This window comes from Lissotriton helveticus, chromosome 7, assembly GCF_964261635.1.
Source record: "Lissotriton helveticus chromosome 7, aLisHel1.1, whole genome shotgun sequence".
NCBI classification, from domain to species: domain Eukaryota; kingdom Metazoa; phylum Chordata; class Amphibia; order Caudata; family Salamandridae; genus Lissotriton; species Lissotriton helveticus.
The window spans coordinates 1,738,745,831-1,738,764,444 of record NC_136068.1 but is presented as its reverse complement, the minus strand read 5'-3'; the positions used below and the strand labels follow the sequence as shown (position 1 = coordinate 1,738,764,444).

Here is an 18,614-nt window from a genome sequence, read left to right as displayed (position 1 = left end):
GTTTGATAAACCAGCCAAAAATTTCACAATTTAAAAAGTTGAGATAAAGGGAGCAGCAGGAAATCTGTGTTGTACGTCACCAATAGATAAAAGGTAAGGCTCAGTACGGCTGCAAGTCGAAATGGACATGTCTGAATTAACTGGGGGTCAGTCAGTCTCAGCTAACATGCTGGATGGCTCATTAAGAGCATCCATGCTACCAAAATATTCTTCCCATCTAGATCCGTAAGTGCCCGTAGTTACATATAGTGAATTATCTTCACTACAAAAAACTAGAAGAGAGATACGTTTTGCTATTTTTGTGAAATCTGTGATGTAAGGCTCAATAACAACAAAGTGCTGAGCAGTCAAGGAAGTCCTCATCTGCTCATCAAAAGACTGCACAGGCGGTCACCAGCCTCCAATCGGATGTCTATTATGTTTCTAGAGTGTTAGTTCACTCTTCAGTGTGCATGCAGCAACATACCTGGCATTGCTGTGGGCCGCAGCTTACGGCGATGATCTCACTGACGAGCTTCTTCTCTTTCATTCGAACAGCTTCTTCCACAGCGATCTCACAAAATGGGTTCATAGAATGCTTCACGCCATCGGTGACCACGCCAGTCTTGTCTGGCTTCACTCGAACCTGGCGCAAAAAAAGAGAACATTGTTTTAATGACAGACCAGAATACTGCATTACAGGATTCAAAGATGTCACGTGACAGACTCAGCAGGACTCTAGATATAAAGGCCAGAAACCTGTTGCTGATGTTGCAATGGAACATAGAAGGCACAGGATACCGTTGCAGCACATCGATAGTCTCTCAAAATAAGGGTCTTTAAGTGTCCCTGTGGTCGCTGAAAGAATGCACAGTGGAAACACATGACATCCCTAAAGCAATGGTCTTCAAACTGTTACACAAGGACCCTTTGAGCAAAATGTTTTGGAGTCAAGCCCGCCCCTCCCCCCAAATGCTTGAAGGGGTAGATTGAGATAAGGGTAAGGATGCTACGAAACAGGGGTGGATTTATAGTTTGTAAAACCTTTCAAACACAGGTAAAAGGGGTGTGGGCAACCATACATGATTGTTTAGACACATGCATGTGCAGGTAACTCAGCAGCAAAAAGTTTGCTACTGGGATGGCGGTTTTCTTATGTTAGAAACACAGTGTATGTGTGCTGCGAGTGCAGCATATTTGCATCAAAGTCTATCAGTAAACAACAATGAAAGAAGTAATTGTAAATAGTAGTATGGCTTTAACATGGAAAGAAGCGTTTTTAAAGCATTTTCAAATCTAAAATGATCTTCATTAAGGTAAATACAAAAGGGCTTTGTATTGCCCCACCTTGTTTTGTAGAGGCACATAAGGCAACAAGACGAGATCTACGGATGACTCTTTGGGTAGGCCCTTGAGGGCTGGTTGCAGGTTATCATTTGGAACAAGATTCCTCCTCCTTAAATCAGAAGCAGACCATCTCACCTTCCTTGGAGCCTTTGGCCCTTTGCATACAGCCACTAGACTATCCACAAAAGTTCATTCTGTTGCGGGCGTGCTACACAAGCCTACTCATTCATATCTTGCCTTCAAGCACACAGCACGCAATGCAATTTACCTACTATGTAGTTTTCGACTGCACATAGTTTTTTTTATTTACTGTGCATCTATAGTATACCTTCCAAAAGGCCTCACAGAGCTATTTAAGACTAGGCAGAAAAGTAAATCAATTTATGTGAAGGTAGCAGAAAGCATTACAATGTTAATTCAAGATGAGGCTGAACTTGAAATTTGTTTGGATATCTGAGCAGTGGAAGAACAGCAGTCCAGCTGAAGGTGCCTGTAGAGATAAGGTATGGTCACTGTTGGAAATGGTCCTTTTTACAGGGTTATCCCCAAACGTTTTACTTCTTCCTCCCTTGCTTTTCCTGACCCGTGGTTGTTGGCAATAGGACTCTGGGCATTTTACCACTGCTGATCAGTGCTAAAGTGCATATTCTCTCTGTGTAAATTGTTATTGTGACTGGTAATTCATGATTGGCATATTTGTTTTACCAGGAAGTCCCTAGTAAAGTGAACTGAGTGTGCCAGAGCCGGTGATTCACATGCTACTAGTGGGCCTGCAGCACTGGTTGTGCCACCCACACAAGTAGCTCTAAAATGGTGTCTCAGGTCGGCCACCGCAGTGCCTGTGTGCAGTTGCTAACTGCCATGCTGCCCTGGCCAGTGTCCACACTGGCCAGGCCTAACCTTTCCCTTTCTGTGCCCATTGGACACCCCTATAGAAGGCCCTAGGTACCCCCCTGGGCAGGGTGCCGTGTATATGAAAGGTAGAGCATGTACTGGTGTGTGTGACATGCTGTGGTAGTGAATTACAGCTATTTTCGTTTTTCACTATTGAGAGGGCTATCTTGCCCATAGGCTATTATGGGGATTGTGGAGTATAATGTTTACCTGCTTATCTTCCCATAGGAGCAAGATAGAAAATTAAAGTCTGGTATCCCTGAACTCAGAATTTAATAACATCTTTTAGGAAGGATGGTTTTTAAATCCTGTGTTTGAGAACAGCACTTTTAGAAAGTGGCTGTTCTCTTGTCTAACCTTTCTGTGTGCCTCTGCCTGTTTGTGATTTGACTGTCTGGTTTGTAAGTGACAGGGGCTGTGGAGCCCCCAGGAGGGTGGATGAGTCAGCCCTAGGCTGAATGACTGCATCTGCATCTTGAGTGGTGGGAGTGGATATCACCTGGGCCTGAATAGGGCTGTGTCTGCCTTCCACATTGCTGGCTCCACCTCCTGCTGGGCAGCTGACAACCCTGCCACTCTCTCTGAAAGGAGAGGAGAAGACAGAAAAACAAAGTGCTCAGGAACTGACCTGAACTGGTTCTGACCAAGCCAAGGCCTCTCTGCCTCTAGAGAACAAAGGAAAGACTGGTATAAGAAGGGCAACCCAGACTACAGAAAATTAGATCCTGGAATCAAGAAGGAACCTCTGCCAAGGAGAAAGTTGGAAGACTGAAGAGGAAGGACTGACCTGCTGTGTACTTGTGGGTTGACCTGCAGTTGCTTTGCTGCCAAGGAAAGGGGAAGGACTTTGCCTGATGCTTTGTCCCCTAGCTTGAAGAGATCTCCAATGGCCTGAGAAGAGCTGGCTCCCTGTTAAGAAGTCCCAGGAACAAAAGGACTTCACCCCCAGTTTCCCCCTGAACTCTGCTGTAGGAGTTCTGCATTTCCTAGAGTGCTTGATCCAATTGTGGGGCCGCTGGAGGTTGTGCCTGCTGTTTGGGGAGCTGGACAAGGAGAAACATAGACAATCTGCAATTTTCACACATCGCTTGCTTGCGGAGCGCATCCCTGACAGTGCGAGGAAATTCCTGCCGCTGTAAAGAGCGAGATCGTTGCAGGGACTGTTGCCGCTGCCACAGCCGACGCATCCTTCCCTTGCGGAACGCATCGGCCTGGTGCGGGAAGATTCCCGTCACTGCGAATATCGTCGCAGAGCCTGTCGTCTGTGGATGAGATCGCCGCACCACTTGCTTGCGGACCGCATCACGTCGCTGCGAACATCGTCGCAGAGCCATCGCATCGAGGGGCCGCGAGAGGAGAAGATCGATGCTGCGCATCGCCGCCGCACCTGAGATCGTCGCGCCGTCACGAAGATTGTCGCATCGTGCCTGTGCGAGACGCTTCCTACCGAACCTGCGCACCGGAATCCATACAAGATATTGCATCCCTCCCCATACAGACCGGATTTGTCGCAACACGTCCGCTCCATCCAGCGGGGCTGTCGCATCGCCTCCCCAGGGTATCAGGAGTGACGCATCGCTTATTTTTCACCGCTGCAGCTTGCACTTGGAACGATTGTCACAGCTTCAGGTACTTTGGGCTAAACTTGACGCAGCTGTGGATTATTTTGACGCAAACCCTAGAACTCTTTTAAAATCATATTCTTGAACTGTGTATGTTGGATTTTTGTCGTTTTGGTCTTGTGCATTTAGATAAAGATACTTTATTTTTCTAAACTGGTGTGGAGTCCATTTGTGGTGTTTTCACTGTGTTACTGGGAGTGTTGGTACAAATAATTTACACATTGCTTTGATAAGCCTGTCTGCTCGTGCCAAGCAATCTTGATATGAAAGAGATTGAGCTGGATTATAAGGATGACATGTGTTGGATGAAAGTGTATGTCAAAAGTCAACGGAGGAGTTGAATTGGTCAACCTTTATTATGGCAGCAAAATAATTAGATTCTGATCCTCAGAGTCATGCGGCCTGTGTTCACTATGAGATACAATGTTTGAAATGGCAGATTTTGCCAGCTATTTTACAACTAAGAATGTTTTAAAAACGCTTGAATTTTTCCACAATGACCAGTAAATAACAACTCCCCGACTACTGTGCTTGAAATGGTTTATGAGAGATCAAATAATTAACATTATAAACCAGATTGCGACATAATGGCACATGTAAAAGGTAGTGAGGAATGGTCGTATGAATTGATTGGAGAAGCCCACCGAATCCTAACTGATTAAGTTGATAATAAAGGTTTACAAAATGGCGTGTGCAGCACACACCTCCCGAAAACTACATGTAACATATAAAATATCAATCTGAACAAAACCTGCATACACGAACACTAGTTACTAACTTTGGTGTGAAAGAAATCTTTCTGTGTGAAATATTAACTCGTATATAAAAAAAAAAGAAAAGGCTGAAACATCACACTAGATTCAAGATTCCATTTGTTAAGGTGTATTTAAAGAGAGCAAAAGGTTTCGAAGGAAATTATGATACGAAATCATATTCCTAGAGCAATTTCTCCCACCCAGATTCTGTACCATGCTTATTGAGACAATTCCAGGGCATACTTTATTGATCTTTACGAAAGCCGGTGTGCAGATTCCAAAATCTGGGGGCACCAGCGTAGGAAATATACAAAATCAAGACGTCACAAGTGCAGGTAAAATAACATCGAATTGCCACCCGGGAGTGAGTCACAGAGGCACATTTACTGCCCACAATGTGCCAAAATTACCTTCCAGTCAAGCCATTTTAGGACAAAGAAGCGATGTCTGGATTACTAAGGACATCCTGAGGACATTCTGAAAGCTTACCTGGGAATGCATTCCGCCCAATGCTTACCATTGGCTTTGTGGTTCGAAACTCACATTTGTTTTCCTCCCCGTTGCTGGCTCGATTTGCTTTAGGGGACTGTCCAGCTCAAGTTCGTCCCTTTCCTTGCCCAAATCTTATTTACTGTATTCTTCCACTAGTACTGAATTTTTGTAAACAGGCATTTAAGTCTTGCTCTTATGTTGACACATTTGCTGTGCATTCAGATAGGTCAAATGTCAGGCTCAGTGTTCCGAGAGCTTGGTGTTTATTTTTCTTTCTCTGACTTCAAAGTGAGAGGTTTTAAGTGACAAGCTACTGGGGGAGTGCTTGAAGAAGGCTGTAGGATGTTTGTTTTTTTCTAAAAGACAACAAAATTTAAATGTTGTAAGTAAACTGTGCAGGTATTGGAGACTACATAAGAATTAGTAAAGAACAAACAAAGCAAATTTTTTGTTAATTCTGAAGTGTGGTGCAAACAAATATTTTAATACGATCAAAACATAATTTATCGTAGATTGACCATGATTTTTTTTAATATTCTGTCTGGTTAGTAATAATCTTTCAACCCATTATCTAAAGAACATATATTTTGTGTGGTACAACGTGGCGCGAAGATGTTGAGAGTTCTCTTTCCAAGATGCTCAGAGTCTATCCATGCTCATGTTAAAGTATATCAATAATTTAGGAGCACAGAAAAGTCTTTTATAAAACAATCATCGATCAGTTTGTCTTTCAATTATGAAAGTGGAGCATGTCCACTGGAGGGGAGACCTGCTCTGTTTAGTGTCAGCTCTTGTGTAATAGTGCTGAGATCTGTATTCCAAGGGCAGTGTGGGTTTGAAGTGGGAAGGCGAGGTGCTCAGACAAGTAGTCGGGCTAAGGTGAGGACATTCAAGTTTTAAATAAACCAATCTTATCAGGGTATAGTGTCTCACCCCCAAAATAATCCTAACGGGCTTCACACACTCAATTGGGGCGTTCTGTGTGTGAAAAGTTGTTTTCAAGGCTTTTTTTTAACATTCTTTAATGTTATTTGTTGCACATAATTTCCAATTTGACACTAGCCTATTTCGGCTATTGTCCATAACCCCCTCAAAATACCTACTTTAGATAGGGGCCGTGTTGCCTTGTTTCCAACAGTTGTTACGCTATTGCCTAACTGAGTTGTTACGCTTTTTCCTAGTTGAGCGCGAAGACTGCAAGTCAAGCACGTTTTTGAGATCAAAGAGTGACAAGCCGAAACTCTTAGGAAACGGAGTTCCTGCATCTCGACTTTGTGAAATCTCAGGAATAGGCAGTAATTCCGTTTGCTCTCAATGAACTGACAAGGGACTGTTTGCCCAACCAAACATACAGATATGATGTACAACTGTTTTATCATGGTGTCTGTGCGTGAGAGCAACTGGTGACGACACAACTTTTCCGCGTATGTTTACAATATTATTAAGGAAAATATAAAAATGACGATTTTGCATCAAAGCGTAGCAGCCTTTAGAAAAACACATCGATGACCGCCCAGTGATGCAAGTCACTTGTGGTTTGCAATACAACATGATCATCAGTGATTGATTCCAATTCCACAATCTTGCTCACAATGTTAAGCTTGCTATTTTGTTTTAGGTTTTGGTACTGTTCTGTGTCAGGCCCAGCTTGCTTCAGGATTTTGGACCAGGGAGGGCCATGAAGGAGCATGTGTGCCCCATAAAGATGAGTGAGTTTGTCCAGAGTCTCCCAGGTGCTTAGAGCTGGGTCGGGCATGCTGTATGGTCATGTACAGGTGTGAGCTGCACACCACGCCTGCTGCCAGTTTTTGTCTACTCTTTTTAGAATTAATCATTTTTATTGTGGGGGTAAGTACACAGCTTAGCTGCCTACATCAGGGCGCCGGCAGAGCGAAGACTGATTAAGAATACACAGCGCTCATGTCTACATCCCGGAGGGCGACCTCGCGATGAAATCAATTCTTAGTTAAACATTAATGTACCCAGCAAAGATACCACTTTTATACAATTAAACAAATAAACAGTCCCACCTCCCCAAACCACCCCTCCACCCTCCCTCTGCATCAGTTCAAGCCTACCTAATTCGCCGCACCACAGCTACTAAACAATAGACACTCAGCAAACAATTCAACCAGAGGATGCCCCAGGTGGCTCTAATGGTATAAGCTGTAGGATTTTCAGATATTTCGGGCATGTTACTTCTCTCATTTCCTTGGTAAGAATCTGCAAGAAAGGGGCCAACAGTTTCGCAAATTCTTTGCCTTTCCCATCTACACTAAGTGAAAGGGCCTCCATTGCTAAAAGTTGCCAGAGTCGATGGATCCAATCTCGAGGGTCTGGGTCTATCAAGGATCCCCAATGCGCTAAGAGCACTTGCTGCGCTGCAAGTAATGCCATGGCGATCTGCTTGCCCCTCAATGATTTCAGCGGGAAGTGCTTAGGATGGGGAAGACCCAGCAGGGTATGTTCAGGCACACGTGGCAATGTAATCTGAAATGCTGCATCAACATCATCAATGATTGCTGTCCAATAGCGCACCAGTTTCGGACAATGCCATAGTAAGTGCACTGGGGTACCGGTAAGGCCACACCCCTGCCAGCAGAGGTCTGACTTGGACCTGTCCCAACTCTTCATACGCGCAGGAGTATAGTACCAATAAGTAACCACTTTATAAGCAGATTCCGCTCCTGCCGTATTGGAAGCCGTGTGATGCGCTCGGAAAGAAATGTGTTCCACTCTTTGTGTGATAAGGGGCCCCCTAGTTCAGTCTCCCATCTAACTTGCGCTTTTGTGCGATGTCTCTTCGGATGTGTAGTGATCATGGAGTAGAGTTCAGATATGAGCTTACGATCTTTTTTACACACCAGCCACTTTTCGAAGGTTGTCAGGGGGCGAGACATGAGGGCAAAGTTCTCAGGCCGTGTAACCCAGTGTGCAACTTGCGAGTAGTGGAAGGAATCTGACGCCGGTAGATCATAATCTTTAAGCAGTTGGGGAAAGGGGATCAAGCCCTCAACATCAAACAAGCATTTGCAATGCATAAGGTCTCGCATTAGGAAAGTTTGAGCTATTGGTATTGTAAATGACACATATTTTTTATATATGTGTTGGTTTTGAAAATAGCAAAAATAATAGCTTTGTCATTTACAATGCCAATAGTTATAACTCGTGACACCTATAGCATTTGTAATGCAATATGTGTTGTATTCACGTGACTTAGATGTATTGATATTACAAATAACAATGGCTTTGAATTTTTTTAATAATTAATACTTAAATAAAAGTTATTGTAATTTATAATGGCAATAGCTTAAACTTTTGTAAATAACTTTTGTGAAGAATATGTTCAGTGTATTTTATTGTGACGAAAATCCAAGAACAGAAGTGAAATACTAACCTCTTTTTGTGACATTTGTAATAAAGCTTGAAACATTGAGAGATCATATTTGACCCAGTTGTTGTTGAATGGTTGCACAGATTGATGCTGTGGTGGCGCTGAGTGATGTTGTGGTGGCGACTAGTGATGCTGTGGCATTCAATGATCCTGTGGTAGCGCATAGTGATGTTGTTGTGCCCCTTAGTGATGCTGTGGTGGTGCTGAGTGATGCTGTGGTGATGCGATAGATAGAGTGAGTGGGATAGATAGATAGAGGGAGGGGGATAGATAGGAGTGAGGGCGATAGATAGCTAGACAGATAGATAGAGTGATGGCAATCAGTATCTAAATAAATAGATAGAATGAGGGCGATAGATAGATAGATAGATAGATAGATAGATAGATAGATAGATAGATAGATAGAGTGAGGGCGATGGGTAGATAGCGTGAGGGCGATAGATAGATAGCGTGAGGGCGATAGATAGATAGCGTGAGGGCGATAGATAGATAGCGTGAGGGCGATAGATAGATAGCGTGAGGGCGATAGATAGAGTGAGGGCGATAGATAGAGTGAGGGTGTTAGATAGATAGAGTGAGGGTGTTAGATAGATAGAGTGAGGGTGTTAGATAGATAGAGTGAGGGTGTTAGATAGATAGAGTGAGGGTGTTAGATAGATAGAGTGAGGGTGTTAGATAGATAGAGTGAGGGTGTTAGATAGATAGAGTGAGGGTGTTAGATAGATAGAGTGAGGGTGTTAGATAGATAGAGTGAGGGTGTTAGATAGATCGATAGATAGATAGATAGATAGATAGATAGAGGGCGATAGATAGAGTGAGGGCGATAGATAGAGTGAGGCCGATAGATAGAGTGAGGCCGATAGATAGAGTGAGGCCGATAGATTGATAGATAGAGTGAGGGCGATAGATAGATAGATAGAGTTAGGGTGATAGATAGATAGATAGAGTTAGGGCGATAGATAGATAGATAGATAGAGTTAGGGCGATAGATAGATAGATTGAGTTAGGGCGATAGATAGATAGAGTTAGGGCGATAGATAGATAGAGTTAGGGCGATAGATAGATAGAGTTAGGGCGATAGATAGATAGAGTTAGGGCGATAGATAGAGTGAGGGCGATAGATAGAGTGAGGCCGATAGATAGAGTGAGGCCGATAGATAGAGTGAGGCCGATAGATAGAGTGAGGCCGATAGATAGAGTGAGGCCGATAGATAGAGTGAGGCCGATAGATTGATAGATAGAGTGAGGGCGATAGATAGAGTTAGGGCGATAGATAGATAGATAGAGTTAGGGCGATAGATAGATAGATAGAGTTAGGGCGATAGATAGATAGATAGAGTTAGGGCGATAGATAGATAGATAGAGTTAGGGCGATAGATAGATAGAGTTAGGGCGATAGATAGATAGAGTTAGGGCGATAGATAGATAGAGTTAGGGCGATAGATAGAGTGGGGGCGATAGATAGAGTGAGGGCGATAGATAGAGTGAGGCCGATAGATAGAGTGAGGCCGATAGATAGAGTGAGGCCGATAGATAGAGTGAGGCCGATAGATAGAGTGAGGCCGATAGATAGAGTGAGGCCGATAGATAGAGTGAGGCCGATAGATAGAGTGAGGCCGATAGATAGAGTGAGGCCGATAGATAGAGTGAGGCCGATAGATAGAGTGAGGCCGATAGATAGAGTGAGGGCGATAGATAGAGTGAGGGCGATAGATAGAGTGAGGGCGATAGATAGATAGTTGTGTGTGGTTGTGTGTGCGTGGTTGTGTGTGTGTGGTGTGTGTTATGCTTTGTTTTGCTATGTTTTGTTATGCTATGCTATGTTTTGTTGTGTTTGGTATGCTATGCTATGTTTTGTTATGCTATGTTTTGTTTTGTTTTGTTATGCTATGTTTTGTTATGTTATGCTATGTTTTGTTGTGTTTTGTTGTTATGCTATGTTTTGTTGTGTTTTGTTATGTTATGCTATGTTTTGTTGTGTTTTGTTAAGCTATGCTATGCTTGGTTAGGCTAGGCTATGCTATGCTTGGTTAGGCTATGCTATGCTTGGTTAGGTTATGCTCTATGCTTAGTTAGGTTATGCTCTATGCTTAGTTAGGTTATGCTCTATGCTTGGTTAGGTTATGCTCTATGCTTGGTTAGGTTATGCTCTATGCTTGGTTAGGTTATGCTCTATGCTTGGTTAGGTTATGCTCTATGCTTGGTTAGGTTATGCGCTATGCTTGGTTAGGTTATGCGCTATGCTTGGTTAGGTTAGGTTATGCGCTATGCTTGGTTAGGTTAGGTTATGCGCTATGCTTGGTTAGGTTAGGTTATGCGCTATGCTTGGTTAGGTTAGGTTATGCGCTATGCTTGGTTAGGTTAGGTTATGCGCTATGCTTTGCTTGGTTAGGCTATGCTATGCTTGGTTAGGTTATGCTCTATGCTTAGTTAGGTTATGCTCTATGCTTAGTTAGGTTATGCTCTATGCTTGGTTAGGTTATGCGCTATGCTTGGTTAGGTTATGCGCTATGCTTGGTTAGGTTAGGTTATGCGCTATGCTTGGTTAGGTTAGGTTATGCGCTATGCTTGGTTAGGTTAGGTTATGCGCTATGCTTGGTTAGGTTAGGTTATGCGCTATGCTTGGTTAGGTTAGGTTATGCGCTATGCTTGGTTAGCTTAGGTATGCGCTATGTTATGCGCTATGTTATGCGCTATGCGTTATGCGCTGTTATGCGCTATGTTATGCGCTATGTTATGCGCTATGTTATGCGCTATGTTATGCGCTATGTGCTATGTTATGCGCTATGTTATGCGCTATGTGCTATGTTATGCGCTATGTTATGCGCTATGTGCTATGTTATGCGCTATGTTATGCGCTATGTGCTATGTGATGCGCTATGCGCTATGTTATGTGCTATGTGATGCGCTATGCGCTATGTTATGCGCTATGTTATGCGCTATGCGCTATGTTATGCGCTATGCTATGCGCTATGTTATGCGCTATGTTATGCGCTATGTTATGCGCTATGTTATGCGCTATGTTATGCGCTATGTTATGCGCTATGTTATGCGCTATGTTATGCGCTATGTTATGCGCTATGTTTTGCGCTATGTGATGCGCTATGTCATGCGCTATGTCATGCGCTATGTTATGCGCTATGTTATGCGCTATGTTATGCGCTATGCGCTATGCTATGCGCTATGTTGCGCTATGCTATGCGCTATGTTGCGCTATGCTATGCGCTATGCTATGCGCTATGTTATGCTCTATGCGCTATGCTCTATGCGCTATGTTATGCGCTATGTTATGCGCTATGTTATGCGCTATGCGCTATGTTATGCGCTATGTTATGCGCTATGCGCTATGTTATGCGCTGTTATGCGCTATGCGCTATGCTATGCGCTATGTTATATGTTATGCGCTATGTTTTGCGCTATGTTATGCGCTATGCGCTATGTTATGCGCTGTTATGCACTATGTTATGCGCTGTTATGCGCTATGCGCTATGTTATGCGCTATGCGCTATGTTATGCGCTATGTTATGCGCTATGCGCTATGTTATGCGCTATGTTATGCGCTATGTGCTATGTTATGCGCATTGTCATGCACTATGCGCTATGTCATGCGCTATGCTATGCGCTATGCTATGTGCTATGTTGCGCTATGCTATGCGCTATGTTATGCGCTATGTTATGCGCTATGTTATGCGCTATGCGCTATGTTATGCGCTATGTTATGCGCTATGCTATGCGCTATGTTATGCACTATACGCTATGTTATGCGCTATGTGTTGCGCTATGTTATGCGCTATGCGCTATGTTATGCGCTATGCTATGCGCTATGCTATGCTATGCGCTATGTTATGCGCTATGCGCTATGTTATGCGCTATGTTATGCGCTATGCGCTATGTTATGCGCTATGTTATGTGCTATGTGCTATGTTATGCGCATTGTCATGCACTATGCGCTATGCTATGCGCTATGCTATGTGCTATGTTATGCGCTATGTTATGCGCTATGTTATGCGCTATGTTATGCGCTATGTTATGCGCTATGCTATGCGCTATGCTCTATGCGCTATGCTATGCGCTATACGCTATGTGTTGCGCTATGCGCTATGTTATGCGCTATGTTATGCGCTATGTTATGCGCTATGTTATGCGCTATGTTATGCGCTGGTATGCGCTATGTTATGCGCTATGTTATGCGCTATGTTGCGCTAATTATATGCGCTATGTTATGCGCTATGTTATGCGCTATGCGCTATGTTATGCGCTATGTTATGCGCTGTTATGCGCTATGTTATGCGCTATGTTATGCGCTATGTTATGCGCTATGTTATGCGCTATGTTATGCGCTATGTTATGCGCTATGTTATGCGCTATGTTGCGCTAATTATATGCGCTATGTTATGCGCTATGTTATGCGCTATGTTATGCGCTATGTTATGCTGTGTTTTGCTATCCTACGCTTTGCTGTGTTTTGCTATCCTACGCTTTGCTGTGGTTTGCTATCCTACGCTTTGCTGTGGTTTGCTATCCTACGCTTTGCTGTGGTTTGCTATCCTACGCTTTGCTGTGGTTTGCTATCCTACGCTTTGCTGTGGTTTGCTATCCTACGCTTTGCTGTGGTTTGCTATCCTATGCTTTGCTGTGTTTTGCTATCCTATGCTTTGCTGTGTTTTGCTATCCTATGCTTTGCTGTGTTTTGCTATCCTATGCTTTGCTGTGTTATGCTTTGCTGTGTTTTGTTATGCTATGTTTTGTTGTTTTACTATGATATGCTATGGTTTGCTATGCTATTTTTTGTTTTGCTATCCTATGCTTTGTTTTGCTATGTTTTGTTATGTTCTGCTGTTTTGTTCTGCTGTTTTGTTGTGTTATGCTATTCTATGTTTTCCTATGCTATGCTATTCTATGTTTTGCTATGCTATGTTATGTTTTAAGTTATGTTATGCTATGTTTTGCTATGCTATCCTATGCTTTGTTTTGCTATGTTTTGTTATTTTCTGCTGTTTTGTTGTGTTATGTTATGCTATGGTTTGTTTTGTTTTACTATGCTATGTTTTGTTTTGCTATTCTTTGTTATGTTATGTTTTGTTTTGTTATGCTATTCTATGTTATGCTATGGTTTGTTTTGTTATGCTATTCTATGTTTTGCTGTGTTATGCTATGTTTTGTTATGTTCTGCTGTTTTGTTATGCTATGTTTTGTTATGCTATGTTTTGTTATGCTATGATTTGTTATGCTATGATTTGTTATGCTGTTTTGTTATGCTATGTTTTGTTCTGCTATGTTTTGTTCTGCTATGTTTTGTTGTGTCATGTTATGCTATGTTTTGTTGTTTTACTATGATATGCTATGTTTTGCTATGCTATGTTTTGTTTTGCTATCCTATGCTTTGATATGTTTTGTTATGTTCTGCTGTTTTGTTCTGCTGTTTTGTTGTGTTATGTTATGCTATGCTATGTTTTGTTTTACTATGCTATGTTTTGTTTTGCTATTCTTTATGTTATGTTATGCTATGGTTTGTTTTGTTATGCTATTCTATGTTTTGCTGTGTTATGCTATGTTTTGTTATGCTATGTTTTGTTATGCTATGATTTGTTATGCTATGATTTGTTATGCTATGTTTTGTTCTGCTATGTTTTGTTCTGCTATGTTTTGTTTTGCTATGTTTTGTTGTGTTATGTTATGCTATGTTTTGTTGTTTTACTATGCTTTGTTTTGTTATGCTATGGTGTTTTGTTGTGTTTTGTTATGCTATGCGTTGTTGTTTTTTGCTATGCTATGTTTTGTTGTGTTTTGCTATCCTATGCTTTGTTTTGTTATGCTGTGCTTTTGCTATCCTATGCTTTTGTTTGTTATGCTATGCTATGCTGTGTTTCGTTATGCTATGCTATGTTTTGTTATGCTATGCTGGTAAGGGTATGTGAGGGTGTGTGTGTGTGAGTGTGTGTAAGGGTGAGTGAGGGGGGTGAGGGTGTGTGAGGGTGAGGGGGTGAGAGGGTGAGGGGGTGTGAGGGTGAGGGGGTGTGAGGGAGGGGGTGTGAGGGTGAGGGGGTGAGGGTGTGTGAGGGTGTGTGAGGGTGTGTGAGGGGGTGTGAGGGGGTGTGAGGGTGTGTGAGGGTGTGTGAGGGTGTGTGAGGGTGTGTGAGGGGTGTGAGGGGTGTGAGGGTGAGAGTGTGTGAGGGTGAGAGTGTGTGAGGGTGAGAGTGTGTGAGGGTGAGAGTGTGTGAGGGTGAGAGTGTGTGAGGGGGTGTGAGGGTGAGGGGGTGTGAGGGGTGTGAGGGTGTGAGGGTGAGTGAGGGTGTGTGAAGGTGAGGGGGTGTGAGGGTGTGAGGGGGTGTGAGGGTGAGAGGGTGTGTGAGGGTGTGTGAGGGTGTGTGAGGGTGTGTGAGGGTGTGTGCGGGTGTGTGAGAGTGAGGGGGTGTGAGGGTGAGGAGGTGTGTGAGGGGTCAGGGGGTGTGAGGGGGTGAGGGCGAGTGAGGGGGATGAGGGCGTGAGGGTTAGTGAGGGTGAGTGTCTCCAATGAATGTCGCTGCTTCGCCTTCTTTGAAAATGTTCAGTGCTGCAAATAGAGCATGCTGCCCTAATTATCACAGCATGAGGCCCCAAAGTGATAATTATCACAGCATGCAGAGAGCCGCCCCACACTGCTGGAGCACTCAACTGCACATTAATTATAGTTGAGTGCTCAAGCAGCCTGGGGCGCCTGTTGACATGCTGTGATAAGTGGGTCTCATGCTGTGATAATTGTTGCAGTGCCTGAGGAAGTGGAGACTCCTGCTGGGATAATTGGTGTTGTGGCCTCAGGAAGTAGAGTTTCATGCTGGGATAATTGGTCTGGCGGCGCCTGACGTCCAACAAACGTGCACAAGCTGCTCAACCTTGAAGCGCGTTCACAGACCTGGGTCGGCTCGTGCCCAGGTCTGTATCGGGCTCGTTCACAGCTGTTACTCCCTTGACAGGGATGAAGGCGGCTATAAGTCTCGTTGGCGGCAGGGCTTTGCCCTGCAACGCCAGCGAGACCTAAAAAGGGAACTTACTCTCTAGCAACCCTCCTCCCTCCAGCGATGGAAAACCGGGGACGCATATCCTGGCTGAAAGTCAGGATTATCGACAATGGGGGACATGGGAGACGGAAATGTAGTCCAACCTTTCGGGCCTGCTAGTCGATCCCACTCCTTGAGGGTCGGAGAAGTAACCAGGGAGGAAGACAGTCCCCACGCCCTATGCCTGCACTGTAGCCACAGTTTGCGCCATATGTTCTGCCCAGCTACAGATTGGTTCATAAAGTTCCACTGTTTGCTGGATAGGGGTCTATTCCATTCGATGATGTAGCTTAGGCAAGCCGCCTGGTAGTAAGCACCCACCAGCGGGAAACCCAGCCCTCCCTGCGCCTTCGAGGCGGCCACAGGCCCAAACGCAAGACGCGGTTTCTTCTTGTCCCATAAGAACTTATTAAGAAGTCCTTGCAATTTCCAGAGTGCGCTCAGCGGCGGCCTCAAAAAAGAGCATTTGGAAGATGTATAGGATGCGTGGAAGCACCGTCATCTTCACTGCCGCTATTCTACCATACCACGCCAGCTTGAGAAAGGACCAGGCAGCCAACGCCATGGTCGTTTGTTCCATTAACAAGGCATAGTTGAGTGCAACCGTCCTAGCGATGGACGAAGTCAGATGAACGCCCAGATAGGTGATGTCCATGTGCGCCCACTGAAATGCAAAGTCTTGTTGTAGCTCCTGTACCTCAGACTCCGGGATAGAGATATTAAGAATCTGCGATTTGGTATAGTTGACCTTGAACCCTGCCACATTGCCAAAAGCCTCAAGCTCCCTTGTCGGATATCGCAGAGTTTCCCAAGGCTGAGTGAGTGAGCGGATGACATCATCGGCATACATACTAATTTTATGGGTATCAGCTCCGAATTTAGGGCCCACAACGTCAGGGTTTGACCAAATGCGTTGGGCGAAAGGCTCAATATAGAGCGCGAATAAAAGTAGGGAAAGGGGACAGCCCCAACGCGTGCCCCGGGCAATGGAGAAGGGAGTTAATTTGCAGCCAGTATCCCTCACTGCAGCTGATGGGGAGGCACATAGACAACTAACCCAGCAGATAAAGTTATCCCCAAAACTGAATGCGCGCAGAACCGCGAATAAATACTCCCAATCAACGCGGTGAAAGGCCTTCTCCGCATCAATCGAGAGCAAGAAGGCTTGGGTGCGCGATCTGTGTACAAGGTCAATGAGGTGTAGTAATCGTTTAGTGTTATCCCCTCCTTGCTGCGTCGGTATAAACCCGGACTGATCTGGGTCTATAATATCGTCCATAAGGGGGCTAAGGCGTGAGGCTAAAATACCCGCAAACAATTTCGCATTAATATTAAGGAGCGAGATTGGGTGGTATGACCCACATTCTTTGGGATCTTTCCCAGGTTTAGGGATCACAGAAATTGCAGCCTCAGACATTGTAGGCGTCACTTCTCCGGAGTCCCGAAAGGAGTTAAAAAGCCGTGTTAAAAGGGGAGCCAGCTCCACGCATAATGTTTTATAGAACACAGCCAGGAAGCCATCCGGACCCGGGGACTTAGATACTTTTAGACGCGCTATCGCCGATATGACCTCTTCTATGCTGATGGCTGAGTCCAGGTTGTCAGCCGAAGATTTGAGTTAGGGAGAAATATCGCATGAGCTCAAACTGACGAAAGGCATCGACAATACGGGTATCTGTGGTATGTTCCACCCCTTTCTGGTCCCGTATGGTATGGATTGCAGACAGCTGCGCCTGCCCTCGCAGCCTATGTGCTAACATTCTCCCACACTTATCCCCACTGAGGTAGAATTTGTGCAGCAGTCTCAGGAGAGCATGCTCAGCCCTATCGAGGTCCAGGTACTTCAGTATGCGTCGCCGCGTTTCCAACTCCCTCCAAACTCTCGGTGCCCCGGTTAACTTGTGAACTGTCTCCAGTTCTCCCACCTCCTGTTCTAGTTCCACGCGCTTCTCCTTGCGTAGTTGCGCAAAGGATGCCACAACCACAATAAATTCACCCCGCACTACCAGCTTCAAAGCCTCCCACACTGCCGCTAGGGGCGTGCCTTCCTGATCCTTCTCAGAGAGGTAGTATACGATAGTGTCTCGGATCAGAGTGGTGAAGCCCTCAGAGTGAAGAAGGGATTCGCGTAGCCGCCAGCCGCCAGCCCACAGGTTCTGAGCGCGAGCATCGGGCTGGGAGACGGACTAAAATGAGGGCATGATCCGAGAGGGAGCGGGGGGGGCCAAAATCCGCAGCGATCAGATTAGTGGGAAGAGATGATAAAAAGTGATCTAGACGCACATATGTTTTGTGTGCCGCCGAAAAGTAGGTATAATCGCGCTCATTCGGGTGTTGCATACTCCACACATCACACAGCCCACAGTCAGACAACCATTGTTTCCAACCCTGCGAAAGCGCCCCTGTCTGATTAGACCTCTGTCCTGATCTGTCCAGCTCCGGATCCATGACAAAATTAAAGTCTCCCCCGATTAAAACCTCTGAATCAGGAGAGGCAAGCACCTCGGACAGAGCTAGGCGCAAAAAGGTCTCCTGCCGATCGTTTGGCGCATATAAGGACCCTATTGTCAAGTGTGTGTTTCCCCATTGTATCCTCACTGCCAATAATCTGCCCTTAATTTCGGTCACCGTGGAAACTACTTTGCATTGCGATCGTGAACTAAAGAGGATCGCCACACCATTCTTCTTGGACGGTCCAGAGGACCATATCTGCTGTGGGAAGCGTCTATCTCTCATACGTCTGGTGTCTTTAGTTAAGAGGTGGTCTCTTGGAGCAAACAAACATCACCCTCAGCATTCTCTAACAGGGAGAGTATTGCAGATCGCTTTACAGGATTATTTAACCCTCGCACATTCAAGCGAACAATTTTCAGATCCCTACTCATCGTAGCAGTGGAGTGGAAAAAGGCTATGCGCTCGCTCAAAGCCACCCAAATCCAGGACAGTGAAGATCATCTCAATCTTGGGGCAAACAAATATCACCAGACGCATCTTCCAATAGGGAGAGCGTTGCCGAGCACTTAACAGCAGTATGTAACCCTCGAACATTCAGACCAGCAATTCCCAGATGCCACCTATCGCAGAGCTGATGGGG

The 18,614-nt window shown here is 44.8% G+C and overlaps 1 protein-coding gene across 2 annotated transcripts in view; it reads right to left on the bottom strand.

The window, feature by feature from the left end:
- ETFB (electron transfer flavoprotein subunit beta) overlaps window positions 1-18,614 on the bottom strand; it is a 528,490-nt gene that overhangs the window by 445,918 nt on the left and 63,958 nt on the right. For both annotated transcript variants that reach the window (XM_078655460.1, XM_078655461.1), the window contains exon 2: window positions 467-625. In XM_078655460.1, the coding sequence (XP_078511586.1) occupies window positions 467-625 (159 nt within the window). The remainder of the gene's footprint in view (window positions 1-466; window positions 626-18,614) is intronic.